At 43.1% G+C, this 27,469-nt stretch overlaps 1 protein-coding gene across 1 annotated transcript in view; it reads left to right on the top strand.

The window, feature by feature from the left end:
- ADRM1 (ADRM1 26S proteasome ubiquitin receptor) overlaps positions 1 to 27,469 on the top strand; it is a 420,397-nt gene that overhangs the window by 33,111 nt on the left and 359,817 nt on the right. Inside the window, exon 3 of the mRNA XM_044090413.1 lies at positions 11,428 to 11,544. Within this exon, the coding sequence (XP_043946348.1) occupies positions 11,428 to 11,544 (117 nt within the window). The remainder of the gene's footprint in view (positions 1 to 11,427; positions 11,545 to 27,469) is intronic.

The following is a 27,469-nucleotide window of genomic DNA, read 5'->3' as shown; positions in this document are numbered from 1 at the left end:
CGTTTGCCGCTACAGCTTCGAGGTTGGTTGCTTCTACCGGTTCCTGGTGAGTGTTAGCTTTTTCTTCTAAAAGTTACTCTTTTTTCCCCTTTTTAAGTTAAATTCTTCCTAGATTAGTGTAGATCATAGAACTTTATCCCGACCCTAATATTTCCCGTTTCTTTACTAAAAGAACCGTTGGTTCTCCCTTTGGGCCTTTGGCCTTCCCTTCCCTAGGGAGTGTTTGTGTAGTTTACTTTAATTTTTTGTACTTAATTTTTAGTATTTCTACTAAAATTATTATTTTTTGCTGACAGGGTATAACTTGTGTGTTTGGGTGTGTGTTTGTGTACACCTGTCAGTTAGGGAAATGTCAAAAGAAGCAAAGGTCTCGATTCAAGAAGTGTGATGCGTGCTGTCAGAAAATGTCTCTGACAGACGCTCACACTTCTTGTGTCTATTGTCTGGGGCCTTTGCACCTGCAGGACTCCTGTGCTGTGTGCCATGGCTTCAGCCCCAGGGTCCTGCAGGAAAGAAAAAACAAGTTGATTCTGAGAGGCTTGTTGAAGCCAGAGGATTCCCTGTCAGTTTCAGCAGGGAAGCCCTCTAAGGCATCGAGGTCTTCGGCTCCGGCTTCTGAGCCGAGACCTCAGGTTGTTCAACCTTTGCCTTTATCGGCTCTGGCTGGAGCCGATAAGTCTCAGTCCACAGTTTCTGTGGCTTCCTCGGCTCGGCCGGAGCCGAGGTTATCGAGTACCGTGTCGGCTCCGACAAGACCTTCGGAGCAGACAACTAGAAAGAGGTCTAGGTCACCTTCTCTTGGCTCCGTTCATTCGGCTCCAGGATCTCCCCTGCTGTCTGAACGGAGCCAAAGGTCTCATTCCTCTAGGTCATCGAGGCTGTCCGATCATGACCTTCAGAGAGTGGTGAGTCGACTACTTAAGTCCGAGGCACTAGCCCAGATGCTTCAGAGCCCGACTCATCAGTCGGTGCCTGCCCCGTCCATCAACTCTTTCCTCCTTGACTCTTTTGAGTTCGAGCCGGGTCGTCGGAACCGAGACTGTGATTGCCGGGCCGAGACAATTGTCTTCGGCTCCGTGCCGGCTCCATTTTCTTCTTTGGAGGAATCTCGGCGGACTTCCCTCGTCGGCTCGAGGGGTGAGTGGCATCGGACCCTTGTCCGACCCCCTCTCCCTCTCGGTGCTTGGCTGGTGAGTTCGGCTCGACATCGACCTCGGAGCCATCACTGTCGGTGCCGAGGGTTCTTAGCTCCTCGGGCGGGGACCTCTGGCTCTGCCTGACAGGGGTGCATTCGAGGTCATGCGGAGTGTGTTAGAGCCTGGCTCTACTCCACAGTCGGCTCCGTCAGCCCCTCCCTCTATGCTGCCTCAGGGTAAGTCGACTCACTCCCTCATCCCAGACCACACAGAGCCAGCTCCTCACGAGCCCCTGTGGGGATTTCATCCTCTTCGAGGCCTCTCCTGATTTGGCAGAAGAGCCCCTCGGAAGAGGAAGTGCAAGAGGAAGCACATTGACCCACCTGAGTCTATCACGTCAGACACAGATCTGGATGATTCTGAGGGTTCCCCCGGTTCCCCTTCTGAAGATGTCTCATTTGCAGACATTCTGGAGATCCTGAAACAGAGGGAAATTGGCCAGCCCTCAACCCTTCGGAGGACGAATCTGTGTATCTTGAGGCGTTTGGCTCTCGCCCTTCCACCTCCTGGGTGTCCCCCTTCGACCCCCTCATGCAGGTGGTTGCTAAGAAGGCATGGACGGCTCCTGATTCAGTGGACCCCACTCCCAGGAGACCCTCTAAATTCATCACAGCTCCATCAGACAAGCAATTTTTATCAAAAGGAGTTTCTGTGGATGCTATGGTGGTAGCTGCCGCCACAAAGAAGGAACTGGCTGATCCTTCAGTGCCTGTCCATCCACCTAACAAGGAATCTAGGTCCATGGATAGGTACGGGAAGCGGATGTTCTCCTCAGCGCCTCCTCTCTTATGCGGCCGATGGAGCGAGCAGAGCCGCAGGGACAGGTGTAGCTTTACGTAGACACGCCTGGATGCGGCTATGCAATTTTGCGGACCCTTTCAAGACGTCTTTCACGAACTCCCCTTTTGATGGATCATCTCTCTTTGGTCCTCAAGTGAAAGAAACCCTGACTAGGTGCGAGACTGATGGCAAGACCCTTTCTGCCGTCGGAGTCTGTTTTTCGACTCCTTCTAGGCCTTACCCCAAAGGCCAGAAGGGTGGGAAGATGTGGTTCCGTAAACAATCTCAAGGGACTTCGCCTGACGCACAGAGTCGTTTCCTACCAGAGGCAGAGGGGGAATAACAATGGTAGACGCCCTAGGGGCAGGGGGTCCGCAGAACCAGGGCAATCGGGAAGCCTTTCCTGACAAGCCCTTTCAGCATCCCTGAGGTGTTGCCCGACTGCCCATCTTCGAGGCAGTCGGGAAGATTGTCACTGTACCCAGAAGCCTGGCTATCCCTGACTCAAGACAAATGGGTACAGTCCATCATTTCGAAGGCTATTCTATCCCCTTTCTTCGTTTTCCAAATCAGTCAAAAAATCCCTTCCAGATGTTACACCGCTCAAAGGGATACAGCAGCTTTGGAAATTTCAAAACTGCTTGCAAAAGAGCAATTCAGTCAGTGCCAGCAGACCAACAAGGATCCGGAATCTACTCAAGGTTCTTTTTAGTTCCAAAGAAAACAGGGGACTGGAGACCGATTTTGGATCTCAGTGTCTTGAACAAATCAGTCAAGAAAACAAGATTTCGGATGGTCACGCTGCAATCCATTCTCCCCTTTTGGGCAAAGGAAACTGGATGTGCTCTATAGACCTTCGGGACGTACTATCACATAAAATGAACAGACGCTCCAGAAGATTCCTCCGCTTCAGGCTGGGAACCAGTCATTTTCAGTTCAGGGCCCTGCCCTTTGGTCTCACCACTGCTCCCCGGGTGTTTACCAAATGCATGGCAGTGGTAGCTTCTCACCTGTGCCGACAAGGATTCCAGGTGTTTCCATATTTGGACGACTGGCTTCTCACAGCTCCCACCAAGCATCTCCTTCTGATGGCCAGAGATTATACTTTTCGCGTTTGTCAAAAACTGGGTATTTCAATAAATTGCGAAAAGTCTGTTTTGTCGCCTTGTCGTACTATTACCTACATAGGCAAATTTAGATACTATAAACATGTCTGCAAGGCTAACGAACCAAAGGATATCAGACATTCACAAATTGGTGTCACTTCTTCTCAACAACAACAGAGTCAAAGCCAGGTTAGTTCTAAAGGTGTTGGGAATCATGGCAGCGGCCATACCTCTCCTTCCATTGGCCAGATACCACATGCGGATCCTTCAGTGGATGCTTTTACCCAATGGTCATACCAGGAACTTCCAATGTCTCACACCATTATGATCACATGGCGTGCAAAAGCATCTCATATGGTGGATGTCTTCCCCAGCTCCTGTCGGGAAGACCATTTGTTCCACCTCCTCCGGTTGCTACTCTGACAACGGATGCCTCCCTGATCGGGTGGGGGGGGCATTATCAGGGCAGGACAGTCCAGGGCACATGGCAACCAAGCGAATGCCACTTGCACATAAATGTTCTGGAGATGAGAGCAGTGCTTTTAGCGTTCCAAGCTCTTCTAGACTCTCTTCCCTTGGGAGCGATTGCAATCCAGACAGACAATATGTCTGTAGTGTGGTACATCAACAAACAAGGCGGAACCAGATCATACCCCTGTGTCGAGAAGCACTCAGACTGTGGCAATGGGCGATTTCTTCTCACCGTTTCTGATAGCAACGACATCCCGGAAGTCCAATCACATTGCGGACAAGTTGAGCAGAGCTATACTCATGCCTCACGAGTGGTCTCTGAAAGACTCTGTAGTGAGAGAAATCTTTCTCAAGTGGGGTCAGCCTTGCTGCGATCTTTTGCTACTCCCCAAAACAGCAAGTGCAGAGAATATTTCACTCTATTCCCTTTACCAGGCCAACCCAGCAGGGACGCCTAGTCCAAGTTTGGCCCCGGGACTTCTGTATGCATTTCCTCCTTTCCCACTGATCTCTCAAGTAATACAGAAAGCTATCGCTCAGAAGGCCTCATTGATCCTCATTGCTCCTTACTGGCCTCGACAAGTGTGGTTCCCTTTCTACATCGATTTCTTTTGAGCGACCGTGGAATCTGGACCTAGTTCCAGATCTTTTGATCCACCAGTCGGGTCAGTTTCATCGCTCCCTCCCCTCTCTGAACCTCACTGCTTGGTTCCTCCAGTTCCAACCGTAGCCAGGCTTCCTCAATTATCTCACTCTGTTAGAGATATATTGATAGCTTCCCATAAATCTTCCACTCGAAAGATTTATTTGAGTAAGTGGAAACGCTTCTCATATTGGGCACAAGGAAAGAACATAGATCCTTTCACCGCTTCCATCCAGCTAGTCCTTGATTTTCTAGCTGAACTCTTCCATGCAGGTTCATCTCCATCTACTCTTAAGGTTCAATTGGCAGCGATTTCTAATTTCCATGTGGGCATTTCTGAATCTGCCCTAATGTCCCACAAACTTTGCAAAGCCTTTTTGAAAGGAGTTTTTCTTCTCAGACCTCCTATAAGAAATCCTCCTCCTCCTTGGGACCTAAATTTTAGTTCTTGCTTCTTTGATTCTTTCCCCTTTCGAACCTGCAGCTTCATGTTCCTTGAAATTATTATCATGGAAAACTCTCTTTCTGGTGGCTATCACATCAGCTAGAAGAATTTCAGAACTTCAAGCACTCAGTTGTCGTTCTCCTTATCTTGTGTTCCATAAGGACAGAGTTTCCTTACGAACTAACCCGTCCTTTTTGCCTAAGGTGGTTTCAACATCAAATATAAATCAAACCATTGACCTTCCTGTCTTTTTCCAGAGTATTCAAATAGGTCTGAACAAAAATTACACTGCCTGGATGTTCATCGTCAATTAAGGTACTACTTGGATAGGACGAAACAATTCAGAAAATCTGATCAGCTGTTTCTCTCCTATGCGGAAAGCAGAAAGGGACTTTCAGTTTCAAAGGTATCATTATCCAGATGGCTAACATCTTTGATTTCCCTGGTATATGAAATTAGACAACAAAATTGCCTAATAAACCTAAAGCCCATTCCACCAGAGCTTTGGCTACTTCTTTAGCCTTCCAAGACAGACTGCCTATTGACACCATTTGTGCAGCGGCTACTTGGGCTACTCCTCACACTTTTATTTCTCATTATAAGTTGGATTTAGCTTCTAGGCATAGAGCTAATTTTGGTTCCACTGTTCTCAGGAGTCTGTTCCGTTAGGCCACCGGGACAAGGTGCTAGGGACGGTCCCATCCAGCAAGAATGAAGGCGAGATAGACAACTTAACATATAGAAGTTATGTTCTTACCATAACGTTCCATGTTAGTTGTCTTCTTCTCGCCTTCTTCTAAGGCCCCACCCTCCTTCCCCTGGCCTGGACAGACCTAGAGGAGTTGTGATCGTGACCTCTCTTTCTACCACCTCTTTCTTAGTCATATGCTATTATGCATATTTCTTGGTTCAGGATGTAGGTCACCCTTTTTCTTCCTGTTGTTAGAGGTGGATTCTGTTTTACAGTTATACTGTTACTGTTATAAGCTGGGGTTAGCTTACAAACGAGATCTGAGGTAACTCTCGCCTAGCATTGTGGGATATAAGGGGAGCCTCGGGCCGGTGGAACCAACTCTCGAGCTTTTAGAGTGGCCGAGCCGTGGTCGGCTCCGAACCCATCCAGCAAGAAGAAGGCGAGAAGAAGACAACTAACATGGAACGTTATGGTAAGAACATAACTTCTATATAGTGAGTTTGTTCTTGAAGCCATTGGGTAAAGGAGGATCAAAGGGCTCAAATAGATGCCATATGCTGCCCGGTTAAAGAAACTCCAGCTCTACAAAGTGGCATACCGCCTGTTCAGAGGCGATCTGTGCCTGACGTATAAAGCCATGTCCAACCCGGAATTAATGGACATGCTGCACCTCAGAAAATCCAAATCCCATCGAGCTACGCGCTCAAGAGACTTGAACCTCAGCACTGAAATAAATAGGACATGCTGAAGGGACAGATTCATAACCCAGAGGCTCCCTTCACTCTGGAATAAAATCCCAGTCCAGGTTAGGCAGAGTCCCTCATTGACTCTCTTCAAGAGGAATCTTGATGAGTGGATGGGAGATCGTAGGTTTACCCTGGGTATCACTTCTGTGTCACTGTTAGAGAGGCACAGTATACTAACCTCGAAAAAGGGCATAGCAAAATTAAATTTAAAATGGGTGGCGAAAGCCAAACACATTCTGGCTAGGCTTATAAATGCCCTAGGGCAGATAGCCTAGTATGAACCTATGTAAGAGCCCCTCCACTTTGAAGTGTAGAGTGGGTTTAAGGTTGTGCATGCACTTCTAACCATTCCAATTCTCTAATCTTAGCTGTGGTTGCCTGATTTTCCACACACATTATGTACGATTCTGAGAAGGTCAGTTAACCAGATCATTAAAAACAAGTCATCTCCGTGGTTTCCCCGAAGTCTCAAAACAACCCACTAAAGTGTAGTGGGTCCAAAAACAAAACGGTGTAAGAAACATCTCTGTGTGGAAGATTTTCAGTGCATATATTTCTAGTTAATCACTGTATATTAGTCGGATCAGACAATAGTAGTAGAAGTAGCGAACGTAAACTCAAAGTTTACGCAAGTCAAAAAACAAAAAGTAATAATAGAAAATATATAATTGTACAGCATTACTAAGTATTCGAAAGTAATCCAAGCAAGGTAGGCAGTCTCTTTCCAGTCGAAAATCCTTTTAAGTACACAGGCAAGTGATCCAAGTAAAACAAAAATAGAGTAATAATTTCCTCACAAGCTTTCTAAATATATATATATATATATTTTTTTTTTTTATCGGGCATGGGAGTGGTTTATTGTGCTGTAAAACAAAAAGTGTTATTGGTACACATGTTAAATTCACATTCCTTCCCCCCATCAGTGTGACATTCGAGCTGGTCCTGCTCTACCTAGTAGCTGTCATAATAATAATATATAACTCTTATGTACTTTTAAATAAAAGGTATCTCTTATTTAACCAAATTATTAAGTAGATTATTAAGTCTGTGATTTTATCCAAGACAATATACTACATGGCTGGAAATAAATCAACCTTAGTTCATTTGGCAATCAAAAAATATATACATATACATTTTGCATGTAAAAATCAGTTTCTATTTTCATAACCTGTTAACAAAGATCGCTTTCATCCTTCTAGACTTCTTCAGGTCTTTGTATAAGAACCCTAAAAACCTATATCATTGTATAATTAGTTAGTATTGTTATTACACATCCTTTTGAATAAAGTGGAAAAAAATAACCAGAAAAAAATGTATGTATGATGATGGAAACAAAATACACACTTAAATTTCAACTGATTTAAAATGGCATTTAAAACCAATTTGTAGAATAAAATAAAATGCAGTTAGTCATGTAAACAATGTGGCAGTTTTCTAAGTTCCAGTGCACTTTTAATTGAACAGTAGTAGTTTAGTCCAGGCTTCCTAAAAGAGTTCAGCTTTAATTGCCACACGAGTTCATGTTTCTCCAGAATATTCGGGATGTCTCCTTCAAGATCACTCATGTCTGTGCGATCCAGGATCTGGAACTTAAAACCTGTGTGTCTTTTATGAAGAGAAAGGTGTTTGGCTAGTGCATTATTTTTACATCCAGAGCGGATTTTTGACAGATGACATGAGTTTATTTACAGTCTTGCCCACATAGAATGCATCATAGTCATTGCACTGTGCCCTGTAAAGTGTTAGTCACCCCCTGCACTAGTTTTAATGATCTTCTTTTAAATAAGGGCAATAAACTATCACCTTGCTGTATAAGTATACAAAATGCACAATTAGTTTCACATCTTTTAGTGCTTTTTCTCACATGTTCTAGGTTTAAATTCAACAAAACTTCTAATATTCCTGGCCTTCCTATAACAAATGATGGGGCTTCACCTAAGATGTTAACCAGAAAAGGGTTTCCTGTGACAATGTCCCAGTTTTCTTCAGTAGCATTTCTGATACTGTGATAATCCAAAGTGTATGTCAAGATGCAGCTAATTTTGCATTTGTTATTCTCTGTGGAATTACTTAACATTCTTCTACTGTGGAGGTTAAGTGAAGGTGCTTTAGTCCTTTTCAGTTCTATAATGGGTTCCAGGATGTACATCTGACTTTCATAGCCTCTCACTAGAAAATCATTCTCTAAATTGTTCAGGTTTCTCAAAAATGGTTCCATCTGTTTGGTAATTCGAGCTAATCTATAGCCTTGGGACTTCACTACATTATACTTGGATTTTGTAGGATGTAGACTTTTACTGTGGAGTAATAAGTTAATCCTCGTTGGTTTTCTGACTAGATCAGTGGTGATTCTGTTATTGTTGGTGTCCTTGGAAATCTGCATATCTAAGAAAGTGGTTGAAGTACAGCTATGGGAAGAGGAAAACTTCAGGAAGGGGGTTGTTTGATTGAGGTAAGTGATAAAATCTCCAAGCTTCAAGGTGTCACCTTCCCACACAATAAAGGCATCATCAATAAAACGTAAATAGCATGTGATCTGCTGCATGTAATCTGTGTTTAACACAAAGTCCTCTTCCCATTTGCCCAGGGCTATGTTAGCTATGCTGGGAGCCATGGCAGTCCCCATTGCTATACCAGTTTTTTGTTTGTAGTGTTTGCCATTGAAAGTAAAGAAATTGAAGACCAGTACAAGATTAATGAGCTTGCTTAACCTTTGCAGTTGTGCCTGTGTACCCTGATTATGTTTCTTAAAAGACTGCATAGCTGCTGTTATGCAGTAATTGTGAGGGAGCATTGTGTACAGGGAATGCCATGGCTCCCAGCATAGCTAACATAGCCCTAGACAAATAGGAGGAGGGCTTTGTGTTAAACGCAGATCACATGCTATTTACGTTTTATTGATGATGTCTTTATTGTGTGGGAAGGTAACACCTTGCAGCTTGGAGATTTTATCACTTACCTCAATTAAACAACCCCTTTCCTGAAGTTTACCTCTTCCCATAGCTGTACTTCAACCACTTTCTTAGATATGCAGATTTCCAAGGACACCAACAATAACAGAATCACCACTGATCTATTCAGAAAACCAACGAGGGTTAACAAATTACTCCACAGTAAAAGTCTACATTCTACAACAACCAAGTATAATGTAGTGAAGTCCCAAGGCTATAGATTAGCTCGAATTACCACAGAGATTAAACCATTTTTGAGAAACCTGAACAATTTAGAGAATGATTTTCTAGTGAGAGGCTATAAAAGTCAGATGTTAAAAAACATCATGGAACCCATTATAGAACTGAAAAGGACTGAAGCACCTTCACTCAACCTCCCCAATAGAAAAATGTTAAGTAATCCCACAGATAATAACAAATGCAAAAATAGCTGCATCCTGACATACATTTTGGATTATCACAGTATCAAAACTATTATTGAAGAAAACCTGAGACATTGTCACAGGAAACCCTTTTCTGATTAACATCTTAGGTGAAGCCCCATCATTTGTTTATAGGAAGGCCAGGAATATTAGAAGTTTTGTTGAATTTAAACCTAGACCATGTGAGAGAAGCACGAAAAGATGTGAAACTAATTGTACATTTTGTATATTTATACAGCAAGGTGATAGTTTTTATAAAGAAGATCATTAAAACCAGTGCAGGGGGTGACTGTAACACTAAAAAAAAGTAATTTACAGGGCACAGTGCAATTAATATGATGCATTCTATGTGGATAAGACTGTAAATAAACTCAAGTGTAGGATTTCATGTCATCTGTCAGAAATCCACTCTGGATGTAAAAATAATGCACTAGCCAAACACCTTTCTTTTCATAAAAGACACATAGGTTTTAAGTTCCAGATCCTGGATTGCGTAGACATAGGTGATCTTGAAGGAGACATCCCGAATATTCTGGAGAAACATGAACTCGTGGCAATTAAAGCTGAAGTCTTTTTAGGAAGCCTGGACTAAATTACTACTGTTCAATTAAAAGTGCACTGGAACTTAGAAAATTGCCACATTATTTGCACGACTAATTAATTGTATTTTATTTTATTTTATTCTACAAATTGGTTTTAAATACCATTTTAAATCAGTTGAAATTTAAGTTTATATTTTGTTTCCATCATCATACATATATTTTTTCTTATTTTTATTTTTTTCTGGTTCTTTTTTCCATTTTATTCAAAAGGATGTGTAATCATACTAACTAATTATACAGTTGTATAGGTTTTTAGGGTTCTTCTACACAGACCTGAAGAAGTCTAGAAGGATGAAAGCGATCTTTGTAAACAATAGGTTATGAAAATAGAAATTGATTTTTATATGCAAAATGTATATGTATACATTTATATATATATATATTTTTTTGATTGCCAAATGAACTAAGGTTGATATGTTTCCAGCCATGTAGTATATTGTCTTGGATAAAATCACAGACTTAATAATCTACTTATTAATTTGGTTAAATAAGAGGTACCACATCATTATAAATTTTATTTAAAGTACATAAGGGTTATATATTATTATGACAGCTACTAGGTAGGGCAGGACCAGATCGAATGTCACACTGATGGGGGGAAGGAATTTAACATATGTACCAATTACAATTAAAGATTTACAGTGCAATAAACCACTCCCATGCCTGATGTACAGGATTTTCGACTGGTAACAGACTGCCTGCCTTGCTTGGATTACTTTCGAATACTTAGTAATGCCGTGCAATTATATATTTTCTATTACTTTTTGTTTTTTGACTTGACGGGTTTACTTTCGCTACTTCTACTACTATTGTCTGATCTGATTAATATACAGTGATTAACTAGAAATATATGGACTGAAAATCTTCCACACAGTTTCTTACACAGTTCTTTCTTTTTTTAACCAGATCATCACATGTTGCATATGAGAACAGGTGCTTTACTAGTGAGCTTCCTCTGTTAATAAATGAGTGATTAGATAGCTGGTCCTGAGTTCTTTTATAGCTATTTGCATGTTAGTGTCTTGTATTATCCATTATGTTTATTTATTTATCCGATTGGCCTTCTTTTCCTGCTTCTGAAATTTGACTGGGTTGTGATGTTAAAGCTCTGTTCTTCAGAATTCCCTGCAAGTTGTAGTACTGTTTGGGTCCTCTTCCCTAATCCCCATCTGTATGCTCTTCTGGTTATTGTAGACATAGCTGAGACCTAGCTGGTTCACAGATGTATCATGTGCATGTGTTTAACGAAGTCTTACAGGTAAATGGATTACTGTCTAACCTGCACAGCTGGCAAGCGTAATCTAAGTAGGTCGATGTAGCAGCACTGCCTTTTTGTGTTCCACTGTAACCTGCAATTTTATTTTTTTTTAGGATCTTATTATTTTTCCCGATGATTGCGAGTTTAAGAAGGTTGCTCAGTGCACAACTGGGAGGGTCTTTGTGCTGAAGTTCAAAGCTGGAACAAAGCGCCTTTTCTTTTGGATGCAGGTACGTAGCAGTCTTTTGTGACCTAGAATGTGTACTTTGTAATCTTGTTTTGTTAAGCAGGACACACTTTTAGCAATGGTCCAGCTAGAGAAGTTTCATATGAACATATTACAGGATACAGTGAGTATTTATACACTGCATTCACAAATGTAGAGCAGTTTGGCAGCATCCCACAAGTGGGTTATTGCTATTATGCAATGATGTTAAGAAAGGTAAATTTCTTTTTTAAATAAGTAATGTTTTTGTATAACTGCTCCGTGTTTCCCATTCTTTTGTGATGTACTGCGCATGCGTGTAGGAGTTACTTTCCCATGCTTGTAGAGTACATATCTCCTTTGCTGTTTTTTGCATGCGTTTTTCTGAAGGATATGAAGATTAAATCTTAAATAGGTCATTAAGTAGCTACTTCAACCCCCTTGGCTTGCTAGAAAACTTTGTGAGAGAGACTAGCACTGTGAGGAAAAAATGTGGACCTTCTGCGAAGATTAGCACTGTTGAGAGGCACAAGAGTCTGCCAAGATTTAAGTAGGGGTAGTGCAGAAATAGAAGGAAAATCGGGTATGTTTCTGTTTCTGTTTCTTTTGCAGGATATACCTGATTTTTCTTGTATTTTACTAGTCCCCTCCATAGCATATTCCAATAGAAAAAAATCTGTCTGCTCAATGGAGCTTTAGCGACCAGACCTTTTTCTATTGATATATGTTCGATTTACAACAGACACGCTGGTTGGTCTGTCCAGTCAGCGTCCACGTTTTTAAATTAGTGACCTGTAATTGTATAATTGTAGTTAAGGAGCACATTATAATAGAGTAATGGTGGAGTTGTAGTGCAGAATATAACAGAAGCATGTTGTCAGTTAAAGTAAATCGCAGTCCATTTTAAGGTATGTCTGCATCAGTGACCAGTAGCTGATTGATTCATGATCTGCGTGAGAAGAGAGCTTAGTGGGTCAGCAGGCTGCTTGTTACAGCAAGAGAAAAGGTGTATGCATGTGTACAGTAAAAGTTGTGGAGGCAAGTGATGTCTGTAGTCATAAAACCTCAGAGTTTGATACTAAGGGACTGGAGTTGTAATGAAATATTAGTATTTGTAGTGAAGATGAGTGTAAACTTTCTCAAGTGAATTTTAATATTGTCTGAAGGAGGCACTGCAACGCCCAGGTTGAATGGAGATGTATTCTGCTGTATACATAGAGACATCTTCCAGTATTTTGAGGTCGCAAGTTCTAGGAGTTTGCAGCAGTTAAGAAATGAGTCCATTATAGTCAAATCCCATGTTTGGTTAGAAGTTACACTTAATGCAATACCATAAGATTAGGGGTGCTAGTGATGGACTTAACTCAAATTGGTATTGAAAGTTTTCTTGGCAATGCATGGTTAATTGTGGTGAGTTTCAGTTGTTACTGGTCTGAGTGAAAGACTGTGACTTGTTTTTAAGGCTGTATAATGTGGTGGAATGAGCTCAGGATATAGAAGAGTAGCAGATATTAAAGCAATAGAAAAACTGGATAGTACTAGGAGGAAAGTGGACACGTGGCTTAGTGAGCAAGTGGTGTCACAAAGTGATAACCCTGCTATAACGTGTCTAATTCGTGCTTGAAGTGTTACGAGGTGGTGGTAATGTTGTGCAAGCTTTAACTGAAGATTGGTGATGTGAAAAAATTGGCAACACTGAACTTTTGTTTGTGTTTGTACATTGTCAGTTCATTGGTAATGTGCTGCTGGTAAGTAGTTGTGTATAACTTGAGTACGAATTGGATGTTCAGTTTTCAATGCTAATGATTATAAGATGTAATTTTGTAGGGTGGTGGTAAGTGTGATTAAGAACTTTACAATATTCTATTCTTCAATGTATTGTGTGATGGAGGTGGGTGGCACAGTACAGATGCAATGTTCGTAAATGCTGCAAACAGAAGTGACCCTAGTATAAAGCCAGAGGCACCCATGAGGTGATGTTCTGTGAATATTGTTTTTTTGCTGTTAAACCATGGAGGCTACGTGTGGAGAGGTTCGTACATCTTATATTTTTACACACCGGGATAAGTTATGGGTTTTTGATGTGAAGCTGAAAAGAAATTTAAATAATTTACAGTCGCAGGGCAGAGGGAGACTTTGCACTACTTTGTTGTGCTGTTGGAGTTGATATCAGGAATTGGCAACACTTAATCTTTGGCGACTGCATTAAAATGGTGCCATGTAAGATTAGGTAGCTGACAAAGGAGATGCATTAAACGTTCCTTTTATCATTACCTTTGAATTGTCCTGTTTGTCATAAAGAGCTGTTTACAGACACAGCACAGTAGTAGAGTTCAACTCCTAAAGTTGACCGTAACTGTGATTATTGGTCTTGAATCGCATCTGTACCTATATTTTATAGAGATTTTTCTTTCTTTTCATAAAGACTAACCTATGACAAAAGTCCTGATTTTGTTTGTTTAAGCAATATTGCTGAGTGAGGTAGGTGAATAGGGCGGGATGTTATGAAATGACCTTTTATAGTGTTTGTAGACCTCTGTAGAAAATAAGTTTCCTGTTTGCTTGACGAGATCTCTTTTGGGAGGGGTGAGACTGAGGGTCATTCATACTTTGCTTAAACCAGTTAAGTATTTCTAGTTTATTTCTCAGTCAGTATTGCTAACTTCTCACAGGCTGCACTTTTCTGTGTTGATAACTCTGAGGTTAGCTCTACATGAACTTGTGTATATATTTATCTGCACACCTCTGTGATGTGGATGTTCTTCATTCCACATTGCTGCAGTCCTAACTATGATGCAGAAGCAATTTTTTGGCGTTCTGAAAGTTTCTGAAGTCAGAGTTTCAGACCTTGCCTCAGTATTTAACGGATGTCAGAAAAAGTGAATAACTGTATTTCTTGTGGGAAACAGATACCTCATAGGGATTACCATGTTGTGTGTATACCTTGTGGGGCCTGAAGCACGGACGTTGTTGGATCAAGATGGTTCTTTAGAAAACTCAGTGGAGCCGGAGGTTCAGCCAGGAGTTTCTTTGGAGTCTCAGGGAGAGACTTTACTGTTACAGGATGTATCCTCTCAGGAAGTAGGCCAGGCTGAGGGGCTTCTCAGGTGGCTGTTCTTCCCTCTCTTCCTAAGGTGGTTAGAGCCTCCTTCTGTTTCCAAGGCTTCCTTGAGAGGCAGGCCAAGTTTAGCTTCAGTGGGGGTTTCTCCTAGTGCTTCAGGGTCTTTGCCTAAGAAACATATGCTTAAAATGGCAGAGGATTTGATTACTATGATTAGAGGTTCTATGCCCCTCCTGATAAGAGGCCTAGGGTGGAACCTGAGTTTGAGAGTTTTGAGCAATGTTCGAGGCTTCTGAGTCTTCTGAAGACTTGCAGGAGTATCCTCCTTATTCTGATTCTGATGTGGATGATTCTACTCCTTCAGCTTCTCCTCCTGAGGATTTTTCATTTTCAGAGACTCTGCATTCCATGAGGGAGCATTTTAAATGGGAAGGTCAAGATTTCTCTGATTCCAGGAAGAATTCTTGTTTTACCCCAGCATAGGCCTTTAGCTATACCTCCTGTGCTGAATGTGGTGGAACATCTTTTTCCACAGGCTTCCCTGAATCCTGATTCTTTGGGTCCTGCCCCAGTTAAACCGGATAGGTACTATAGGGTGCCTGAAGCTCATAAGTATCTTTTAAGAGTCCTAGGGCAGACCGAAACTGTCTCTCAGGGGCCTAAAGGTGTGAAGGCCTCTCGTTTTAAAAATCCTGTTCCTCCTGATAAAGAGGCAAGGGCTTTGGATAGATGGGGAAAGAAAGTGTATACTTCTTCCACTTTAGCCATGTGTCAGTTTCACATGTTAAAATATCAGAATTATCTCCTTTCACAATTGAAATCTAAGGTGGATGCTCTGGCAGAAGGTATTGAGTGTAAAGAGTTGCAGGATTTAGTTCATGTGTCTGAACAGGTGGGTAAACATTCCTTGCAGTGTGGTTTGATGCTGTGCAGGCCTCCTCGAGGGTGGCTGCCACTGGTTCGCCTGGTTGAGAGATCAGAATTTAGCTGAGCATGTTAAAACAAGGATTTTGGATGCTCCTTTACAGTCTGATGTGTTGTTTGGTTCGCCTGTGGAAGCAGTTTTAAAGAAAATGGAGGACAAGGCTAAGTCTATGCAAACTGTTAAGGATTTTTGCAGGTGCAGCCCCAAGTTTAGTAGAAATTGGCCTACTAAGGGATGGACTTATCCTGCTTATGATTCCCATGCTCAGACTTCTGGTGAGGGCGGGGGGTCAGTCCTTCGTAAGCAGACCCAATGACCTTGCCTCCTTTCAAAGGCATGCCAGACATTCCTCCTTTACAAAGAACAGAGGCTCACAAGCAAATTTCTCTGTTGCTCCAAATCCATTCAGCCAGTTCCTGTGCCAGAAAGGGGCCAAGATTTTATTCTCGCCTGTTCTAGTACGAAGAAGGGGAACACGTGGAGACCAATTTTGGATTTATCTATCCTCAACACTTATCTGGACATTCCCAAGTTCAAAATGTTGACGTTACAACAGCTTTTACCTCTGCTGGGCAAAGATCACTGGATGGTAACTTTAGATCTCAGAAGGCTTACCTTCATGTGCCTATAAGACTAAGTTGCAGGAAGTATCTGGAAATTCTCATTATCAGTTCTCTGCATTGCCCTTTGGCTTATCTAGTATTCACAAAGGTTCTGGCTCAGTGATAGCTTACTTCAGGCTAAAAGGAATTCAAATCTATCCTTGGACTTGGGCGACTGCCTGATTCTGGCTCAAGAAAAGGAAGACCTTCTACAGCATTTGGAATATGTCATAGCAGTGCTAAGATGCCTAGGGTATTCTGTGAGCGAAATAAAGTCCAAGTACCCTCTCAAGACATGTGCTTTCTGGGTGTGAGACTGAATACAGCAGCCAGATGGCCTTTTTAACCCCGGACAAACAAAAGAATCTTTCCAGTTACTTCCATCAACTATCTCTTCAGTCCGGGCTGACTGCAAGGACAGTCCTTCAAGCCTTAGGGTTCATGGCATCTTGTATTCTGGTGCTTCCAAATGCCCACTGCATGAGGAAAGCTGCAATGGTATCTCAAAAATGTATGGACACAGCACTGCCAGGATTTGGACACTGTCATTCAAATAATACCTTGCATTCAAAGGAATTTTTGTGGTGGGCTCAGGAATGTCACCTAAACAAGGGACTCTCTGTGACCATTCTAACGACAGATGCCTCAGACATTGCTTGGGGAGCTCATCTAAATGGAAAGTGGATACAAGACAAGTGGCCTGCCAGACTACAGCATCTACATATCAACATGAAAGAGATGTTAGCAGTCCAGTTTGCATTAATGGCTTTCAAGGAGTTACTTCTTCCAGGACAGGTGTTGATTCTAACAGACAACACAACTGTCATGTGGTACATCAACAAACAAGGGGAACACATTCTTACCCATTGTGCAGGCAAGCAATGATTATATGGGAGACGCGCTCAGCTTGCAACTAACTCTTCAGGCAAGGTTTCTGCGGAGCACAGAACTCCTTAGCAGATGTGTTAAGCAGACAAATCATGGATCCCAAACTGGATCTTCATGTATTTCAAAATTGTCAGTGTCATGGGAACTCCAGACATAGATCTGTTCGCTTCTCCACTAAACCACCAGCTGCCAAAGTTTTGCACAAAGAGGTTTCATCACACAGCTTGGAAAGTGGATGCTCTTTCTTTCAGTTGGAAAAATCTTCATGTGTATGCTTTTCCACCTCTGCCTCTTCTCCCAAAGGTGTTTCTAAAGGTCAGACAAGACAAGCCAAGGATGATTTTAATAGCTCGGATGGCAGCGGCAGCACTGGTACATTACTGAGAGGAGTCTGGTAAGGAAGCCTGATTCCACACCTGTTGTCTCAGAGGGACGGTCACCTGCTCAATGTCAAGCTTCACTCTCTTCATCTAACAGCCTGGCATATTCTGTTTTGAAAGACAGCAGGTCTCAACTTCCTCAACAAGTTTTAAATGTGATTATGGAAGCCAGAAGACCTAGTACAAGGAGAAAGTGTCTTGAAAAATGGAAATTTCTGAGCCTAATTTGAGTGTGGCTCTTCAATATCTTACTGAGTTATTGGACAAAGGTTTGTCTTTCTCTTCCATTAAGATTCATGCTGCAGCAATTTCAGCTCACTATGATTGTGACCCACCATTGTTTTCATCCTTTGTTCAAGCAATTTCTTAGAGGGAGCTCCTACTCCTGCTTGGGATCTCAATTTTGTGTTGGAGAAACTTACTCTACAACCTTTTACTGCTGAATTGAAATACTTGTCATGGAAGACTGCTTTTTGTTGGCCATTACTTCTGCAAGAAGGGTTTCTGAGTGCAGGCCCTTATGGCGGTAGAGCCTTTTTGATTTTCATAAGGATAGGGTATCTTCGTACTAATCCTTCCTTTATGCCTAAGGTGGTTTCTAGTGTGGCCTTAAACCAAATTATTCATTTGGCTAGTTTCTATGCAGATAGCCAAAATAAAGGGAAAAGATTTTGCACACTTTAGATGTACACAGGTTGAGCAGGACTAAGGATTTTAGGCAGTCTCAGCAGTTGTTTGTTTCTTTTGCTTTGAGTCGCAGAGGCAAGCCTGTGTCAAAACAAACTATTTCTAGGTGGATTGGGTTTTGCATTGCATTTTGTTATTCCCATCATGGCAAGGAGATTCCAGCTGGGATTAGGCCTCATTCCACTAGGGCTACTGCCACTTCAACAGCATTTCTAAGGGGTGGCAACTAAGGATATTTTGGAGGCAGCTACTTGGAGTTCAGTGCATACTTTCTCTAAGCATTATCACCTTCCTCTCTACTCTAAGTCTAGGGCTGGTTTTGCCACAGCTATTTTGCAAGGCATGTTGTCAGTTCCTGCTTCCTTATGATTTGCCAGCCTCCTTACCTCTGCTTTGGGATTCGGACTGCAGCAATGTGGAATGAAGAACATAGTACAGTTTTGTACCTACCATAAATGTAGATGTTCTCCTTCCCTCTGTGTTTAGGGGTGGTTGTGTAGGTGAGGTTATATTCTGGTAATTTTGTATATATTGTACATATTTTTGGTGCAGGTATGTTTGGAATTTTTGGTTTTGGCCTTATCTTTTCAGGGTCTTCTGACATCTGGGGCAAGAAAAGACTGAGGATAGTCTGGACAGCGGACTACCCGATAGTTAGGACTGCAGCAATGTGGATCCTCGAACATCTACATTTATGGTAGGTACAAAACTGTACTTTGTGTGCATGTGGGTATGTTGAATCTTGCTCCCACACTGTAGGAAGTTTTCAGTCACATGTAAAGGACCTCTCCTACATTCAGTTTACAGTTGAAGTCTGACCTTAAGAAATATTAATGCAGGTGCTGTCCTTTGGGCAGTCCCCTAACCTTCTAATATGTTGCTATAACTCCTGCCTTAATCTCCTCTCTGTTTAGAATTTATCCACATTTGTATGTATCGTGTGTTACTATTCAGTCACATTATAATGCATCTCTGGCTTGAATTTCTGTAGTATTACAGTACTACAGTATTTTTATTTATATATGTTCAATCATTTGCAAAGTTATTCCCAGTGAAAGTCTGCCCACAGCATAAACCACTGGTTGCCACAATCGGCTGCAAGCAACACCCGTTTGTTGTACTGAACTTTGCGCAAGTGCACGTTCGATTAAGTGCACTTTTGCTGCAGTGAGCATTCCATACACTATTTCGAATTAGTGAAAATTCGCTCTAGTGTATGGAACCCAAATAAAGTACATAAGGAAAGCTGGTGGTGGAATGCAGATGTCCAGGAAGTGATCAAAAGAAAGGAATGTAGAAAAAATGGGAGATAGAAAAGACTGACCAGGCTAGAAAGGGAATACTGGTTGGCTAACAAAGAAACTAAGAAAGGAGTTGCAGTAGCAAAATAAAAGAAAATAGGGCATCGGAGGTGGAAAGTGACTCTGTATCAGGCTGCAAGGCAAAGACATAAAGATGATTGTCAGACACTCTTCATAAGGGATGCCAGCAACAACCTGCTCACCAGTTCACATGACATCCAAAGGCAGATGGAAGGAGTATTTCCAGCAGCTTCTGAATGAAGAAAACCCAGCAGAAGCTGCACTGCCCCAGAAACGGCCTACAGTGAGGGAAGAAGAGGAGCCCACCTTAGAAGAAGTGAGAACAGCACTAAGGAAAAATGAAGTCCGGGAAAGCAACAGGCTCAGATGAGGTCACAGCAGATATAAAGATGCTGGGGGAGATGGGGGAGAAATGGCTCTTGAAGGCACTCATAGCAGCGTAGAGACAAAGGCTTATCCTAGATGACTGGAGAATAACCATACTTGTGCCAGTGTACAGGAACAAAGGGGACATTCACAACTGTAGGCAGTACAGCGGCATTAAACTCCTATCACATTGCATGAAAGTTCTAGAGAGGGTGATTGATAAATGGATACGCAAAGTAGTGGATTGTAAGATGGGAAATTAGCAATTCGGATTCAGATCGGGATGCAGCGGAACTGACCCGATGTTTGCAGTGATAGTTGAGAAGAAGCTGGAGATGAGGAAAGAGACCAGCTGGGCATTCCTAGACGTGGCGAAAGTGTATGACAGTGTCCCAAGAAAGTTGATTTGGGTAGTACTGCAGTGGTTTGAAGTTCCAGAAGCATTGGTAGAATTAGTACAGGCTATGTACAAGGACCCAGTGACTCAAGTACAAACGGTGTTCGGCCACACAGAGGGGTTCCCAGTGGGAGTGGGTGTACACCAGGGTTCAGCTCTGAGCCCAGTGCTGTTCATACTGGTGATGGACTACATTAGCAAACGGGTTGGCGAGAGCAGAACAAAGTTACTATATGCAGACGATGTGGCATTACAGGCAGGCTCTGAGCAAGAACTTCAAAGGATAGGGGAATGGAATGTAAAACTGAAGGCACATGGGATGAAACTAAGCACAGATAAGATGGTAATGGCAGCAGATTGGGGAAATCAGAAGAAGCTGAGAACAGAGATAGAAATGGAGATAGTGGGGCAGGTAAATAGCTTCAAGTATCTAGGAGGGTAGCTTCAAGTATCTAGGAGGGGTTGTTGAGGAGAAGGGAAGTCTGAAGAGGTCAAAGCTAGAATCAGAGGGATTGCAGCCAACTGGCATAGAGTCTCGGGTGTAGTGTTTGACAGAAGTTTGCCAATGAAGCTGAATAGTAAGGTGTACAAGACAGTGGTGCCACCAGTACGTTTGTATGGAACAGAAACCTGGGCAGTAAAGGCAGAGCAGATGAAGAAGCTAGAGGTAATGGCAATGAAGTGCCTGAGAAGGGTGGTGGGAAGCACACTGTGGGACAGATGAAGAAATGAGAATATCAGAGCAGAAGTCAGTAGTTCATTTGCAGAAAAGATCAAAGAACAGATTGCGGTGGTTCGGATACGTGCAGGAAAGCAGAAGACAATCCGGTGAAAAAGATTTGTGAGAGACAGACAGGTAAGAGGAAACAAGGACATCCAGCAGAGGTGGAATGGATTGTGTGAAAAAAGATCTGCGGCAGTCGGGCATGAGTGTTGAAGAAGGCAGGAGTGTGGCACCGAATCGAGAGAAATGACAGTTAACATGATTCCCTGACCCCATGTAGAAAATGGGGGGATAAGGAGGTGGTGGCAACTGCTACTGATTCAATCTTTTATAATGTTTTTCTTTACTGTGTACTCGGTGTTCACTTGGGCTGTACAGCTCTGCTCTGGTGCCTGCTTCAGATCTCACAAGGAAGGCCACAGGATCGACTTTGGCTTTTGAGGCCTTTTGTAGGAGTTTTCTCCAAATCTAGAGAGCAAGTTTCCCTACCACACTCAGAACCGCCCCAACATCTGCTAACATCCTCGACACTAACTCCTCATTCTGTTGCCATCAGACAGACGGTTCTAGAGGCCTTGAGACCGTTCACATTGTGGACTCCCTTCTGCTTCCATGTCTTCTGAATTTTCCCTCTGCAGAAGTAAACAAGAAGCATACTTGGAAATGGAGGTACTTGGACTCCCCTCAGAAGTTCCTCACTGAGGATACTGATTCTGATAAAGGGCAGGGTTCCCCCTAGACCCCCCCCCTGGAAGATGCCCCCTTTGGGGACATTCTAAAGTTAAGACTGCGGGGGGAGGGTCCACTGATTACTCCCTCCGCAGAGGAATTGGCCTTAGGTGATGGCCCATCTGCTACTAGGTGGTCCCTCCTGTTGTCTAACTCATGGATTTTATCTAATCTTCCTAGAAATCGGACAAGGTCCGACTACCCTAAAGACAGGCCACACTGTAGCAAGGATCTTGATGTTTATTCCATTGTGATAGCGGTGGCCCCAAAAAAAGGAGCTTTCAGAAGAGAGCTGTACTGTCCATCCCCCTTAACAGGGAGTCTAGGGTACTGAACAGGTTTGGAAAGCAGGTTTATGACTCCATAACTTTCACATTAAGAGCGCTGAATTATTTATTTAGCCCATGTAACAGACTTTGAGGGACTTGACCAAAGAACTGTCAAAGTAGTCCCATAAAACCATGGGTACACAGTTGGCTACTCTAGTTACTTTCTAATGTTTCAATGCACATATTGTCCAGCACAACAGATGGCACATCTAGAGCAGTGGACACCAGCATTTCTGTACACCATCATACCTGGATGCGTTTGTGTGGCTTTGCAGTGCATTTCAAGACCAACTTTTCCTAGAAATGAGGAAGATGGCAAGGCCCCATCTGCTACTGGAATAGACTTCACCTCCAAAGGACGTTTTCTATGAATCGGAAAGGTAGTAAGAAGCAATGATTCTTTTAAGTCGCATGGTTTTACAACACACTTCTGGTGGTAGGCCTTCCAGAGGCAAAGGGAGGAAGTAAGGAATTTCATAGGATCATAGGGAAGTACTAGGCTATCGGCCCTAGGGCCTATACAAGCTTAGCCAAACGAGTTCCCTGGCTTTCGCCACCCAAGACAATTGTTTTCCTGTGCCCCTGTCGAGCAGAGCCACAGCAGTGATTCCCGGGGTGAAATTCCGGTTACCCATCCAATTGTCAAGATTGCTCTTAAAGAGGGCTAATTAGGAGCTTTGCTTGACATGAATGGGCAGCCTATTCCAGAGCAGGGGAAGTCTCTGGGACAGGAATCTATCCCTCCAGCATGTTCTGTTAATTGTGGTGACAAGGTTTAGGTCCCTGGAGCATGTGGCTTGGAGAGATTGGGGTGTAGCATGTCCATCAGGTTTGGGTTGGACATGGTTTTGTACATTAGGCAGAGGTTGCCTCGGAGTAGGCAATATGCGACGGAGTAGAGCTGGAGTTCTTTGGGATGGTCGGAGTATGGCATCTGTTTGAGGCCGGTAATCCTCCTTAGTGGTGTCTCTGTGGCCTTTCCAGCTTTTGCCGACGTCTTGCGAGGTACATGCCAAATGGGCAGTTGTACTCTGACTGGTCTAATAAGGGATGAGTAGAGCGGAATGATGACCCCTCTTTTTTTCTGGTGGAGAACCCCTTTGTGATGAGGTGTGCCACATAGAAGGATTTCCTCACTACTGTGTTGATGTGATTATCAAAGGAGAGGCTATCCACCTGTGTCCCAAGGTCTCTTATCACACTTTCGGTGTTTAGTAGGCTACCGCCTATGTGGTAGTTCATGGGTACGGTGTTTTTCCCAAAGGGGGATGACACTGCACTTCTTGGCATTGAGCTTTAGGCCCTGACTTTTGACACCAAGCATCAGTCTCAGTGAGGCCTCTTTGCAAACTAGGAGCCATAAAATCGATTCACCTAAGGATGTGGGCATTCTACAGTCGTATGCAAATTTCGTTAGCCAGAGATCAGCTGTATAAGCCTGGACTTCAGAGAAGAAGATAACTAACAGAAGAGGACCCAGGATCGAACTCTGTGGTACTCTGCTTGTCACTGGTTTGAAGTCTGATTTGGAGTCTGCTACTTTCACTATGTGGGTTCTGTCACTGAGCCAGCTGGCCACCCATTTTGCGACATAGGGATTTATGCCTAGTCCAGTGAGTTTATCTATAATACCGGAGTGGGGGGATGGTGTTGAAAGCTTTGGTGAGGTCAAGATAGGCTGTGTGCACTACCTTACCCTCATCTACGGCTCTAGTGACTGCTTTGAAGAAGTCGGTCAGGTTTAGGAGGCATGATCTACCCATTACAAACCCAAACTGAGTGGGGTCCAGAGTTTGGAGGTTTACCTATGTCTTTGTTTTATAAGTTGTAGGATGATGCGTTCCATGGGCTTGCAGACCAGGCTCGTCAGGCTAATGGGGCGGTAGTTCCCGGGATCTGTGCGGTGAGGGGGGGGGGGGAATGAAGTTAGCACTGAATATCTGCCAGGATTTTAGCAATATCAGTTGGTTTGGTAAATGTAGTGCCAGCCATTGTGCTATAGTTCAAAGCAGATCTGAGTGTTGCCATTGAGATCCTTGACATGGCTGTAGAAGGCTTTGTGGTTGTCTTTAGAATCCAAGGTAATTTTATTTTCTTACCTAGCTTTGGAGGATTTTGAGGGATCTCCGCTTCTTGCTGAGATTGACCAGGGAGTTCCTGCAGTCATGGAATTTTACTCTCTTCTGCAACAGTTTCTTCTTTCTGTTGTAGAGCTTGTTTTATGGCAGGGGACCACCAGATTGGCTTCCTTTTTCCAGAGGATAGCGTCTTGGTTCTGTTGGAGATGGCACGGTCCATGCACTCGTGTATGTGCTTATACAGTGCATTTGTATATGTTTCAGCAGTCGTGCCATTATTTTCCATCTGTGTGGGTGTAATGAGGTTTGCCACTTTTGACTTGAGCATGAAGTTGGCTTTGGAGAAATTTTTTACGGTGGTTTCCTTAATGGGGAGGGGGGTGGGATATGGGTGTCTAGGGTGATTAGCTTGTGATCGGATCTGACAGCGAGGAGTTGACCTCTGGTGTGGACCAGGTCCAGGATGTTGCTACCCCTGGTAGGGGTATGGACAAGCTGATCCAGCATGTTGGAATTGATGAATTTCAGAATAAATTGGGCAAATGAGTTAGTACATGAGTAGTTTTCCCAGTTGATGGAGCGGTAGTTGAAATCTCCCAAAATTAGGGTATTGGGCTCTATCTTAATATTATCCAGTATATCGAGAAACATGGGAGTGGGTGTCCTGTGGCATGGTGCGGGATCCTGTAACACGCTACAACCTATATTGCAGTCTTGCCCGGTGTTAATTGTACTTGGATAATTTCGGTGGCATTATGTTGAGCAACTAGCCTGGAGGTGTGGATATCCTTTATGAATATGGACACTAATCCTCCTCTAGTATTTCAGCCGGGATTGGGTGGCCAAAAGGTTTGGTAAGAATTGTAGGCTGGCAATGCAGGGGTGCTCTCTGGAACATTAAACCAGGTCTCCATCACTGCACAGATGTCGATGTTATCCATCTTAAGGAGAGCCTCGAGTGTGTGCATTTTGAGGTTTAGATTTCGCCTGTTTGTTTACTATGGTAGTGCATTTGACTTTTGGGCCTTGCTTAGAAAAGGTACTATAGAGCCAGCAAGAGCCTTAGCCAGTATCCGGAATCCCAGCAGTGACCGGTGCAGGCCATCTCTGGGAAAGCATTGTAGCCTGTCAGTCATGTCGTCCTAGGCAGACAGATACTGGATCCCTTTTGGAATGTAACCAGAATCTTACCCAATTGTTGAAGTCAATCATTTTGTCCTTGTACTGTGGTATCAGTCTGGGCGATGGCAGGATGCTACTCAAGGTTAGTGTCATACCTGCCTGGGTCACATGGTCAGAGAGCTCCTCCATGTGTCTCTCTTCTTGTAGTCCAGGTCATTCACTCCAACATAGTCATACTTGTACTTGTGGAGTGACCGGAGTCCATGCATTATATGGCGGATCCTGGCACCCACCAGGCAGCTGACAGTGGCTTTCTCTTTGTTCAGCCTGGTGAGGGGGATATCAGTGTGCCTGACTATAGAGTCACCAATGACTAGTATGCTGGGTACGTTGTTTTGCTTTATGGCTGAGGTTGAGTGGCACACTGATTTTGAGGGCTGTGTATTCGGGTAGTGTTGGGGGGGTGATTGAAGCATTTCAGCTTTGGAGGTCTCTGTTGTTAGGGCAGATTTTTATTGAGAATCTCCGCGAATGTAGGTGTGTGTTTTTTGTATTACTATGTGTGGTTTTGGGGGGTGTAGGTTTTGATGGACTATGTGTTGAGTGTGGTGTGGTGTTTACCTCCTCTTGACCGTCTAGTCCAGTCTTGGATTGAGAGAGCTTGGCTTTAAGTTTGGCTATATAAGTGCATCTCTCACAGGTTGTAGTGTTGGGTGGTAGGAGGAGAGGTTTGTCAGTGTACATGAGGCAATTGCTGCATTGCCCCAAGATGCCCGGATTCATCACGTGGACAAAAGGAAACGCCAGGAGCTGACCCTTGGACATGCCTGGTTAGTGCTTAAGTATTGGGAGCTGATTTCCTCTTGGATTAGTGAGGAAAGTTGAGTGCTGCAGTAATTTGTAGATTTAGTGCTTGTAGCGAGAGTTGGAGAAGTGTAGAGCACAAGGAACAGTTAGAGTGCTAAAACTAGAAGATTGGCTAGTTTTAATGGAACAGAAACCGTTACTAGTGCAAAAACTAGAAGACTGGCTCGTTCAAGGGAAAGAGCTGTTTTGAGCCCTAAAACTAGAAGACTGGCTAGTTGTAAGGGAATATCTGAAGAGCAGACTTTCTGGCACCAGAAATAGTTTAACCGCAGTTAATTGCTGCTGTGCGGTGCGCAAAACCGTGCAAACTCTGGTTTTTAAACAGAAAGCTCTAAGGAATAGAAATGGGCCAAAACGGCCAATAAAACTACAGATTCTGAGCTGAAATCACTCCTCCAGGCGCGGTTTCAAAGCTCACGCTCACTGATGAACAGCCAAGCTTCCCTCTGTCTCAGAACGGTCTGGGCAACACAAACTTACAAACCACCCAGAATTTGGCGAGTCTATATTACGTGATCGAACAGTCAAATGTTCGAACATGTAATAATCTAACACTAAATGTTGAAACGCCGTAATGTCTAACGCAAAAGAAAAACACCCAAACCATTAAAATGCTCTAAGCAGGGGGGCAAGCCCCCCATGCACCCCCCACACCCCCCGCTACTTATACCAACTCCGAGTTCGCACTATAGTGCAGACAATGGAAAACGTACATGTCTGCACTGTACGGAGATCTCCATTGAACTGTTCGACATTCTGACAGTTCGATTTATTATGTGTTCGAACATTTGACTGTTTGATCACGTAATATAGACCCGAATTCAGCAAAATCTGAAAACCGGACTCTGCTAGCTCTAGAAAGGTGGGAAACGAGTACAGAAAAAGGATTTTTTTTTTCTTTTCTTTTGGGAAAAAAAAAAAAAGTTAGAGCAGATACAAGTAAAAAAAAACACTCTTAAAGCAGGAAAAGGCTATCTCACTTGAGTGTGTAGCCCTTTACAATTATATAGATGAAAAAACACTTAAAAAGATCAATTAAAGTGCAGCAATAAAAAACCGCTCGGAGTAATGCAGCTAGCCAAAATAAGCAATAAAAAGCAAAACAGAGGTACTTAATCCACTCAAGTCTCCCTTTTCTCTCTGCCGCTGTTGTAGAACGTTTAGTATTGGTAACATTTGTGTGCTACAATAATTGCTACAAGTAGTGTGGTAGAGTGCTAAACTAATAAGCCAGTAAAAGTGCATGAGAGGAGAGAACTAGCAGATCTAAGGGAAAAATTGAAGAGCAGACTTTGGCACCACTCAGAAGCTTACCAACAGTCCTGGATATCTGGACTAGACTAGTTACAGGAAAGGCGGGAGGCAAGCGCAAATGTGGGCTTTGAAATCAGAAAGTTGAAAGATATGGAAAAACTCCCCAAACAGCCAATAAACTACAATTTCTGGGCCAGAAACCCTTGGTTTGTCACTCTT

This window comes from Protopterus annectens, chromosome 12.part0 (genome assembly GCF_019279795.1).
Source record: "Protopterus annectens isolate FY-2018-M chromosome 12.part0, PAN1.0, whole genome shotgun sequence".
Classification (NCBI taxonomy): domain Eukaryota; kingdom Metazoa; phylum Chordata; order Ceratodontiformes; family Protopteridae; genus Protopterus; species Protopterus annectens.
The sequence above is the reverse complement of the archived record's forward strand: the minus strand, read 5'-3'. Positions and strand labels throughout refer to the sequence as shown.